This window comes from Manis javanica, chromosome 14, assembly GCF_040802235.1.
Source record: "Manis javanica isolate MJ-LG chromosome 14, MJ_LKY, whole genome shotgun sequence".
Taxonomy (NCBI): domain Eukaryota; kingdom Metazoa; phylum Chordata; class Mammalia; order Pholidota; family Manidae; genus Manis; species Manis javanica.
The window spans coordinates 57,342,940-57,355,131 of NC_133169.1; the positions used below are offsets into that span (position 1 = coordinate 57,342,940).

At 39.3% G+C, this 12,192-nt stretch overlaps 1 protein-coding gene across 1 annotated transcript in view; it reads left to right on the forward strand.

Annotated features, from left to right (window-relative positions):
* The window catches only part of MEGF10 (multiple EGF like domains 10), a 161,088-nt gene that overhangs the window by 43,541 nt on the left and 105,355 nt on the right, over positions 1–12,192 (forward strand). Inside the window, exons 2-4 of the mRNA XM_073221906.1 lie at positions 1,706–1,838; positions 8,481–8,582; positions 9,867–9,967. Of these exons, the coding sequence (XP_073078007.1) occupies positions 1,723–1,838; positions 8,481–8,582; positions 9,867–9,967 (319 nt within the window). The 5' untranslated portion in view covers positions 1,706–1,722. The remainder of the gene's footprint in view (positions 1–1,705; positions 1,839–8,480; positions 8,583–9,866; positions 9,968–12,192) is intronic.

Below are 12,192 nucleotides of genomic sequence, written 5' to 3' on the forward strand. Positions count from 1 at the left end.
GTTTTTCTCCATATTCCAAATTGCTTTCTTTGGTTTTAGCCTTTGTGGAGTTAGAGATAGATAACTTGTTGTAATATATTTAATATACTTGTCCTCATAAACAGTCTTGATTCTGAAGAATTTAATACTTCTTCATTTGATCTAGGCCATTGAATTTGAAGGATAAACTATTTCCTGATGTTAGGCTTTTGCCAGCATCATTGTTTTTGTTTCTTTTAAGATAAATTTACCTTTTTAAACTACAAGGTTGGTATTCAATAAATCTGGTTCCCAAATACCAAAAGCTGGTAACTTCATCTTGTGGAAAGTTAGTTCCTGCAGGTGAAGAGATGGGCATGATTTCCAGGCATGTGCCAGTACAACTATTACCACCTGAGCTGACCAGTGCCTGGCACATACTGGTGTTCAATAAATGCCCACAGATGACTCCATTTGCATATCTCCCAGGACCCTCAAACTTGACATAGCTAAAGCTTTCCTGCCTCCATGATAGAAGGCCTTTTGTGCTTCCCATTTCACTGAAGGGCATACCACTCCCAAGCAGCTATGGCATGAGTCCCTCCTCTCTTTCCCCCACTCAGTCACCTCCTAAAAATCACCCAGGTTCACTCAATTTCCTGCAACCCCTATGTACATCCTTAGTTCATCCACAGTCTGCCCCATCTGACCTCTTTCAGGTCTCCCCTGCAGGTCACTCCCCCTCTGCTGCCAGAGTGATCTTTCTAATGTTACTTTGCACACTTTACAAGCTCTGTTATTCTTGGATGAAGTTCACATACTTTGCAAGGGCTTATAAAACCCCTGGTGATATGCTCCCTCCCTTTTTCCAGCTAAATTAATTTGCTTCCTAAAGGTATCTGGCCCTCCCTCACCTCTGTTCCTTCTGCCTGGAATGTTCTCCTCCCTCCTTCTGTCTCCTTTGCTGACCTGTTTTGCAAATAAGTGGCCATTTGTTTCTTCATTATGTTCTTTCTTCTTCTCAGTAACATCAGGCTCATTTTCTTTGTGACCTACAAATGGCTTTACACTATTTTCTGTACACCTATGTAGAAACCTCTGTAGGACAGCTGATGTTTCTATTCAGCAGATGGGGAAGAGGAAGCATTAAATATAATAAATGTACATCATGATTATTAAGTTATAAACCTCTTAATGGGCAGGGACAGAAACTAGACCTGTATTTCATGGCCAGGTTTTGCACGGTGCCTAGGATAGGGGCAGGCATTCAGTGCATAGTGAATGACTTATTGAATGATTCCCCCTTGGAGCCTGAGGTGCCTCTCGAGTCAATGGCGCTTCTGTTTCATTTATCCTCTAGGACAAACGAGGCCAGATTCCTCTGTGAGCCCTCTTCTTCCAGAAGAGAAATGTGCATGGTGAGAGGATCTGGAAGCCCATGTTTGCTCTGAGTTTTTTGGGTAGATTCTTTTAATGTTGATTGGCAGTTGAGAAGGGTTTTTGTTGTGGTGGCAATTAATGATGATTTGCACATTTTAGTAATTTACAAAATGGTGGCCACCATGCACAACATAAGAAATACCTTGCGCTCCTGGACCATGAGATCTGGTGACCCCTCTGTTTAAATACATGGCTTGTTATGCATGTTTCAGTCCTAGTGACAACTGGTACCAAATGGTTGCTGAACTGGAAAGAATTCTGTTTGAGTCATTTAATGCATCTCTAATGTGGATTTTTTTTCTCGTAGGTCCTTCTTCAGGAAACATGGTTCTTTCTTTGAATGCACGCCTGGGCTTTGTCTGTTTATTGTCATGCCACTGGATCAGGACAGCGTTGTCTCTGAATCTTGAAGATCCTAATGTGTGTAGCCACTGGGAAAGGTAATAGTCCTGGAAGTAGTCTGAGAAATAACTTCTAATAAGTTCCTTTATATACTATCATTATCAGTCTGATATATAAAATTAGAAGTGGATTATAAAATTACTTTTATTAAAAAGCAAGTTATATGTAATAAATAGTATTATTATCTTGGTTATATAAAATATTTATTATGTGGATTAAAAAACATGATATATTGATTCTAACAGAGGAGCAGTTGTCAGATTCAGGGAAACAACAATAGCTCAATTAACACGAGCTCCCTAAGGTCTCCTCTCTGCTCTATTTGCAATAATTCAGTGGAGCTGGGCTTCTGCATGGAAATTATTAACCTTAAAAATAAAGCTGTCAGTTATTTACCAGCAAAATGGGTTTATTTGGGAGCAGCAGAGAACTGCAATTCCAGACAGGTAAGCAATGGCAAAACCACAAGCATATCCAGGGAACAAAGGAAGGGAGGCTCTTAAAGGGGGAAAGCTGGGACTGTTATAAGCAAAATGTCCATTGGAGGAAACGGAGTTTCATGTGTTGTGGCTGCTTATTGACTGAGTTTTAACAGTCTCTCATTGACTGGGCTCTTGCTAGGTGTTGCTAGGGGAGGCAGAAACTCTTCCTTCTTCCTACTGGGCGGCAAAGTAGCCAAAGTAGTAGAGTTGAAAGGTGTCCTTGTCTTCTATCTGTGGGGTCTCTAATTGACCAGGAGGGGTGGGCAGGAGAGCTCCCCCTGCAGGCCTGCTGAGGCCGTGTCAATGAGGCATCCCTTTATCAATTTTCACAGAATCAGTATGGAATAGTGTACCAAAGTGCTGAAATGGGTGGCATAAAACAAGGGTGCTGTGGGTGACCTGAAACTGGAGATATGATTTCTGGAGTAGCTAGCAAGAAAGTAGTGCGATGTTCTTGAACCTGAAATGTTCTTGAAGAACTGAATAAGATGAGTGGATGGCAGTGCTTGGGAGGGGTTCTAGGAACGGAAGGCAGCTTGAAACCGGCGCCATGCAGGCCACTAAGGGTGGCCTAACAGGAGTCAGTGCAGTATTGGAGGAGGGCGAGACTGAACAGATTACATAAAAGCAGATGATGTCGAGGCCACATCCAGGCAATATTTTAGTAGGAAATACAGAGGAAGTGCCAAACAGTAGGTCACCCTCAGGGATGTTATAGTCCCTTTTGGAACACAAAAATAACATGAACCATCTAGTGATATTACAGTGAAATCAAATGTAGTTTGCACCACTCTAATATGCAACCATGGAAAAATAAGGGAAAGAGAGTTGATTTGACAGGGAAGAAGTTGGTGTGGTTTTGCCATGTTATGTTCGTAAGATCAGTTTGAAATGTGGACCTGAAAGTGTTTGGGAATGTAGATTTGGGAGTCTCCAGCATGACAAGATGTGAGAAAATGAGCTCTCTGGGGGAGAGGCTGTAAAGGGAAAAGAATCCAAGACTTCAGGTAATCCAGAACCCACCCATACATACACATCTGTCCTGATTCTCTGCTCAGTATTTGACTAAATATGCCAACACATAATTCACCTTTGATGATTCCAAGTGTCTGAAACACTGTCTTGCTATTGGCACATGCTCAATAAATAATTGTTGAATGAGTAAGCTCACCTTCTAACAGGAAATGAAATGACTGCATGTGGACATCAGTGGGGAATGGGGGAGACAGCCAGCCAGACAAGGGGCACATTAACCTCTAAACCTAATATAATTCCATTGTTGCACAAGTGATTAGAGTAACCACTAAAATATTCACTAATGGGGAGAGAAATTGAGTGTGAAGAAACAGGGAAATAATGGGGATTTTTTTCCTATTTTTCTATGAACTGCTAGAAGGAAGGATTGATAGCTACAAACTTCTTATTGAAAAATTTTCCATTATAAGACAAGGTAATCATTCTTTGAAGAAAAGTAAAAGAAAGTGAAATTGTTTTGAGAAGAATGTAGAAAGGAGTATAAATTAAAATGATCAAATAAAGGTGCAGATAAACTTATATTTTCAAAAACTGAAATGGACTTGAATTGAAATGGGGAGAGGAATGTTAGCTTCAAGCACAAAATTCTTGGTAGTAGGGCTGAGGAGGGTTCATTGTAGGCTTCCTTATACTAAACCCCACTTGCACCCATGATTCGGAGTCATGGGATCACCTGGAGCCTTGCTCCATGAAGAGCGTGACCTGTGGAGCTGTGCCAGGGGCATCATCACCCAGGAGCTTGTTAGAAAAGCAGACTCAGACCCCTCCCCAGACCACGGAAGCATTTGTTTCCACATACAGGTGCGCCTCATTTCAACGCTGCCATCCTGAATCTTAGAAATTTGTATATACAATGACATTAAGGGAAAAAAATCATTTACAATACACAAGTGGTGCTTGTTATTAAAGGAATTGTGCATAGCATCCTTTTGGAAAGTGACAATGCTATGAATCATCTGTTCCTTTTCCCTATCCCCTTTCCCTCTTCTGTGAATTTAAGTGTTTCCATCTATTAGGGTTCCTTCTCAAGAAGGCACAAATGAAGAGAAGCTGTTCTTTGTACAGTTCCTTGGGGGTGGAACACAGAAGTGGTAGTAATTAAGGGAGTAGTCCTGATGTGAGCAGAAATAAGAAATGATGATTATTACCATATCTGATTAAAGTAACAAGATAATTTCAACAGATAAAATGTAATTAACCACTTTGGAATGTGTCCAAGTGATGATGGCTTTTCCCCACTCTGTTCTTTGACCTTAAATTAAATCTTGCTGGGGTTTCTCCTCTGATAATACTTAATAGGGTAAAATCATGGTAAGGGTATCTTTTCAGTGTGTTGAGAAGGTTAAACAAATAAGCAGGAGATAAGGAGTTTTGCATCTCCATGCTGAAAATAGTGTTGAATTGAGATCAGATTCCTTTTCTATCAGTTTGCCACTCATTTCTGCTTGAGAAGCTTTAGTATGGGCTAGTGACATCTGAGAGGGGGCAGCATGGTGTCTGGGGTTGCTAGTGGTAGTGTTGGGTCTAGACTGACCACTAGCACTTGGAGCTCAGTGTTGTTATGAAAATGGGATTGGACTAGACAATGAAGAAGGTTTCTTCCCACTCTATGACTTTAAGAGCAGCTACTGAAGAACACCAAGGTGTAGGCCGGTAGAGGCACTAAGTTCCAACCCCAGCCCAAGCCAAACAAGCTGAGAAGGACCCGAGGAGAGCAGCCAATTCTCAGAGATACTTGCCTTCATGATGCAACCACATAGCTTCCAGAAACGGGCCCCTTAAAAACAGACACTTTAATTGTTCTAACCATAGGTGAGCTTTGAGCAAATTAGGTATATTTAGTTACAGAGTATTTGGGAGACATAAGTTGAAGAGTATTTACTAACATGGAAAAATGGTTCTGACACTCTTAAGTTAAAAAAGTAGGCTTCAAAATGATGTGCATAGCATGATTACAGTAATATAAAAACAAAAAAACACCTTAACTAACATTAAAAATTAAAAACCCCTAGACACTCTAAGTACAGCTAAATGCTATTGGTCATTATGTAAAAGTTATACAATTCTCTCTTCTTAATTCATTTTCAAAATTTTGTAGTGCTACTATAATACCATTAAAAATGGTGTGCAGTGATTGTATGGAAAAGAAAAAAGCACACATAAAAGAAGAACAGAAGAAAAATTTGGTATGCAAAGGCTTAGAACCCTTCTCCTGTAAACTGAAGTGGAAACCTCGGTTTCTGATCAATGTGAGAAGCAATTTATATGGAGTCAGTTCTGAATTGAGCTTGAGCTTCTGAATAATTTTTAATAAGAGTCAAGATTTAAGAGAAGTGCTCAACCAGAGTGAATTTTGTACTTATATTTTCCCCAAACTGCATATAATTCTCCATTAAAGACATATCACGTTATTAGCATTTAGCGTTGGCCCCTCTTGAGAGCCCTTTGAGGGTAGGCATTGTATAGAGGCTGTTCAATAACTGTTGTACTGGAATCCTAAATGGTTTAATTACTCTTTTAAAGAGAAGAGCCTATTCTGTGTTCTAAAGCCAGAGAAGCAGCCAGCAAATGTATGGGATTGATGAGCAGCCAGTGGCAAAAAGAGGCCATTTGGGTACTTTAACATTTCCTCTTACTTGAGCAATCTTCCAGATGGCTAGAAATTAGTAAGAACATTTTGCATGTTGGTTTGTGAATCAGTTCCTTCAGCCACATCAGATGCAGATGTGTTAATGATGATCCATTTGTTGATTATCATTTTTGCTCGCCAGGTATACAGACCATAATGTCATAACATGGCCTCTGTTTTATGGGGATACCACATCACATCTAGTTCCAACAAACTACATTAGTTCAGCCAAGTTAGTGCTGTAGAGCCTGGTAGAATACATTTCCCTCCTCAAGTGGCATTCATTTAGAGTGATTTCTGTTTCTTATCTATAGTCTGTCTTGCCTGAAGGTTTCAGCACCAGACAAGTTCACTATGGATTCAGTGAGAGCAAGAAATGACAATGGAACATTCTTGGGGTAAAAGGGTTTATACCCAGCTTTATTCTCCCAGTGGTAGGTTGGGCACTAGAATCACATCTGCATCCAGCAGTCTGCAGGTCCGTAATCTACCTCTGTCTCTGCCTCCACCCAGAGCACTGGGCAGAGCTCTTTATATAGTGATTCAGTCAATAATAGTTTATTGCCTATGGCTGTGGAAGCAGTAACCTAGCAGCAGACCAATTATATCACCAAGTAGTTTAGAGTCTGGTGAAGATCCTGGCCACAGGAACTTCCACTTCCCCCACAAGCACCGGGGAAAGTTGCTGTTTTTCACTTATGGGTGATGAAGACTGCACCTAGATAGCAGTTGCATACACGGAGGACCTTTGTTGACTTTGCTCTCCTCCAGATTGGGTTATTTACAGGCAGCTGTGTAGGGGAAAAAAAATTGGTGAGGAAGTCTTAGAATTTGTATCACCTTGAACTTCAGGACACTGCTAGGGGTTTAAAGAAAATATTAATAGCTTAATGTGATATTTCATTCCAAGATAATTTATATTTTACCAGAGGCCTCTTGCTTTAACCAAAAGGAGTCATATGACAGATGTAGGCAATTACCTGCTCTGCCTCTTTTGAGTGAATACTGAACTTGTTCGTGCAGGTACCAGCAGGTGTCATCTATTGGAGTAGAAGGAAATAGTCATCTAAAACATATGTTAGAAATTCAGAATGCCAAGTGGAAAAAGATCTTCAAGACCACTTTTGATACCCTGGTTTTAAGATATGATAATCAAAAGCCAGGGTAGTGAGATTATCTGCTACAGGTCACCCCATTTCTCAGTATCAGATTAGGACAATAACCCTACCTCATCTAATCCAGTGACCTTTTCCGTAGGGCCTATTGCATCTGCCTAAGATTTGTGGAGGATCCCTGAATTTACCTAGAAATCAAGCTGCAATGTCCTGAAGAATGAAATACACAAAAGTGTGAATAGTATGATTATTTTATGGACATCCTCATGAAGCCTGAGTATATAATGACTAACAAAGACCAGCTGGAGAAAGAAAGCCCACTGTTTGTGAGGCCAGCACTGCATAGCTTTTCAAACGAGAAGGTTCTAACCCTGTATCTAACTGACATTTCAACTTCCTTCCCTCCACACTTCTAGTTGATAGTTCCTGTTAATGAACTTGGGCTATTGATTTGCAGCAAGCTGGGTCTGTGATTAGGGCCCATTTTGTTTGTTACTGTGAATTAAAGATTTTAGTGGAAATCTTTAAAAGACTGTTAATGACAAGAGAATAAATTGTTTGGAGAAGAGGATTCTCCAGATAATTCCTGTAGGCAGGAATTCTAAGCTCTTGAGCATGTAAAAGATTGCTTTAAAATCAAGAAGTGTGGGGTTGAACACTGAATGTTCTTTATATTTCATTGTTGTTTTTAACCCACATTCTTAGGCCTACAGAATTGCTTGCTTTTATTTTAACAAGAAGCTGTTAGTCAAAATGTACTGGAAAATAGGTTAAGTAGCAGCAGGCTGTTGGTATGATTATTTCAGGCTAATTGTCTCAGCCATATGTTTAGAACTTGGTTTAAAGACATCTTTGTAGTTTTTATTTAGAGGTTGTATGTATTATTCCACTGTCTCAGAAGTAGGGCAGGCATACAAAAGCAGATTATTCAAAGTTCCAAGCTGAGATATAGGCTATTTTTAATTTTCCAGAATCCATAGCAAAATACACCGTTATGAAAACTCAAATTGTCTCTTTGCTGATTACCTTTATTATTTGGATGCAGACTTAGATTGAAAACTTTTGTGAAAGATCTTGGTTATTATCCCTGGAACTCTCAGGTGAGGGAATGGAATTAAAAACTGAAAATAAATGGTACTATGTTTTTAAATTTAGAAATATCAGAGTTTATGATGAATAGTAAAAGATTTTTTTAAATTATAGCATGAACTCCTTTAACAATAATACTATATTATTAATATTGCTCCTTTTGGAGTCTGGTTCAAATACAAATCTGTAAAAACATGGAGATGCTCTGTTAAAAGTCAGCGTGGAATTGCAAATGGAGATAATTTAACCTGAGATTGTTTTTTTGTACACAGTATGTCATCAATGTAATAAAGGGAAATACTGATACCTTATCTTTCCTTCTCTTTATAGCTACTCAGTGACTGTGCAGGAGTCCTACCCACATCCCTTTGATCAGATTTACTACACTAGCTGCACCGACATTCTGAACTGGTTTAAATGCACACGACACAGGTAATGAAAGCTGGGGTATATTTTATGAGTTTGGCTAACTGGGAAGGAATCCTACACAGAGACATTAAATACTTGAAAAGGTGCATCTATTCATCTAGTGAATAGTTACTGAGTGCATGTTACTGCTCTAGCCTTGTTGCAATCCACAGGACAGAGAAAAGGAAAAAGATTGTCTGTGCCCTTAAGGAGCTTACAGAGAAAATGTCTGCTGGTTACCCTTGTTTGGTTAGCAAGAATTCATCCAGCTTTTGGGCTGTGCATAACTGGGGGAGACATTCTTCAATATGGACATAATCGGGTATCAAGAAACTCATATCCCATTTTGTGTTTCTACTTGAACATCTGACTCAATGCAGGCTAACTGAAATTTGACCTCAATTTAAATAAAATAAGCTGCATTTTTTTAAATAAATGGGAAAACAAAACATAAACAACACACTAAATATTAATGTTAATATGGAAGGGAACCAGGACACCTTAATTTTAATTATAAAATACTTGTGAGTCATGGGTCCAGTGTGGCACCTGCTGATTTATGCTGTGCTAAATGGTATTTCTTCAGGCAAGCTCTCCTTGAATGCCTAATCTGCGTTAGTAGTCCATTCCTGTTACATTCCATTCCCTGACTGGGCCTTCACTTTTCTTCACACCATTTAATCAGTACCGGTCATTACATGATGTATTTATTCATTTCATGTGTATCTTTACTGAAATTCTACAGGTCTTTCTTCCCCAGTAGAATATAAGTTCCCTGAGGGCAAGACTTTGTATTCTTTTGCTCACTGTGAGCTAATTCCCCATTGCCTAGAACAGTGCCTGGAATGTAGTAAGTGCTCTGTGAATGTGTTATGTAAATGACTTAGTGAATGAATGAAGCTATAGTTACAGGTAAAGGTCTCTTGTCTATAAGCCTTCTATTTCATAATGGGATGAGACTGCATTGTCATACTTTTGGAAGGAGTTCTCTGAATTCTTATTTTAAAATATATGTAAGTGGGTGATGATTAGATAAGTATATATATATATATATATATATATATATATATATATATATATATATGAATTAATACTTTTGAAGGTATTTCAAGGTAACTAAGTAGGAAAGTCAGTTAGGATAATATTAGTGAAGACATCCATTCCATGTTTCTTCTTAATTATTTTGAAGCACTTCACTTTTCATACCTCATTAAACTTTATAGTTCTTTTGTATTAAAATAGATATTCTTTATTTCCAATCAAGTTGTGGGTCAAAGAAGTAACAATATGGTTTTTCCTTCCATATAGAATCAGTTATCGGACAGCCTATCGACATGGGGAAAAAACTATGTATAGGCGCAAATCCCAGTGTTGTCCTGGATTTTATGAAAGCAGGGAAATGTGTGTCCGTAAGTAAAACCTTCCTCCCTTTGAGGTTCATGTATGTTTCCTGTGAGCCGCAGCCGAGGTGGAGGCCCAGGAGATGGAGCTTTTTGGGTCATTCGCTTTCATCTCAGCTGCTGCTTTCTTGGTCTGTGTAATGAGGGCAACATTGACTCTGTCACTGTCCTATCAGAAATCTCCAAATGAATGTCAGTTGAGGAGCGAACGCATGTTAGAGAAAGATAATTCAAGGCCAGATATAACCATCTTAATTACTGTTCTTCAATAAACGTCTCTTTGGAAATTGATCCTTGAGTCGTTAGACCTAGGTCACAGAGGAGGACAGAGACTTAGCTCTCCCACAACAGCTGACCGGTGTCCTGAGTCAACTTCCACGAGGCCAGCACATTCTTTTCTGGCACACAGAATTATGAGACCCATTAAAACAGGGTAGCTTGCAGTAAGAAATGACTGTAAGTCTGGATCACAAGTACATCTTTTCCTCTTGTCATTCTCCCACCACCTCTACCTCATCAATTCATTCTGAAATGTCTTGAGAGAGGTTTGATATTTGTATTGAGAAAATCCTAGAATGTCATGTGGAATGCAGTTTGCATTTAAGGTTTTTTACTTTTGTGTATAGGGCATATAGAAGAGAGATCATTAGAAATGGTTTTATTCAAGTATTTTGGCTCAACACCCAGCTAGAGGGGCACCTTTGCTTTCTTTGCTGAGACAGAGGTGTTGGGTAGCATAGGAAGAGGCAAGGAATGATTGCATACATCTGGGCTTGTGTATGTACAGAACCGACAGCACTGCCTCTGCCACCATTCAGCTGCGTGACATCAAATAAGACATTTCCACCCCCTCTGAGGCTCCTTTGCTCTCTAGTAGAGAGAGGGCTTGGACTGATGTGTGTGTCCTCTTCCTTCCAGACCCTGGATTCTAGTCTTTATGTGGACAGGGATGACTCCTCATCTTTGATTCAGAACCAGGGCTATAGATAATACTAAATGTTCATTGACAAAAATTAGAAAATATAACTAAACAAAAAGAAGAAAATACTACATTGTGAATACATTTTTCCTGGTCAGTAAATGCACTTGTGTAACATACTATAAATGCTAGTGTTTAATGCATTACAGATACTTGTTTAACCAATTTCAACTGTTGAATTCTTACACAATTTCCAAGTTTTACTTACTAGGAATTGCTCTAGAAGACATCATTGTGGTTAAATCTTCATTCACATCTTTAATATGTAAGGATTAGATTCCTAGAATTAAAATTGCTGGATTAGGAGCATACACATATTTCTAAAATGGTTAGTGTGTTTCCAGTTGATACCCCTACCAGCAGTATATGAGAATGCCTTTTTGCTTATACCCTGTGCCAATTTTCCCTTTGCTGATTTTTCATAATTTACATGTCTTTGAGTAATAGTGATGTTGAATAAGAAAAATTACATGTTTATAATCAAACATCTTGGAGAATAATCATGAAGAGAATAATCTCTGTGGTCCAGGCTGTGGGGAAATTTTCAAAGGAAGGCCTGGTGCTAAAGGTGGAAAGTGGGGAGCCCTGGCTGGCTTGGCTGGCCACTTCTCAGAGGCTTCAGGCTTTGGTGACTTTGCCAGGGTTCAAACTTACATGCTCAAGTGAGAGAGTAGTTCTATTTCCCAGGATTCATTTCTATTAACACCAGTCACAGAAATTATATTGGAAGCCAGGATGCTAATTCATTACATTACACCTAGCCTACAGAGGTGCTCAGCCTGTCTTCTGGCCATACCTTCTCTCCTTGACATCCTGGCATTGGGAAACTAGAATTTACTGGCAAGCTAGTGGGGAGTGTGGATCCAAGCAAGGTCACGCACAGAGAATTTCAGTACTTCATGGTCCCAGCTTCCATGGCGCCATGCCTCTCACATTTTATTCAGTAGTATAGCCTATTTCAGAAAGCTGGACAATTAATTCCACTAGTACCATCATACCTGCAACTTAAATGGTAGAAATAACTTTTTCTTTATCTCACACTAGGCAGGTGGCAGTGTGTCCTCCTGACTGCAAGGATGGCCGTCTCCTCTAGCATTTGCCTCTAAAATTCTTTTCCTAAGCATTCTTGTCTGACCAACTGCCCCTGGAGACTGAAAATTTTTCCTTTAGATATGTTAATATATTTAATCAGCTTACTGTCTAGTCTCAGAGGCCTGGCAGCTGTTTGGCCTCTCTAAGGGTGTTTTCTATCTCT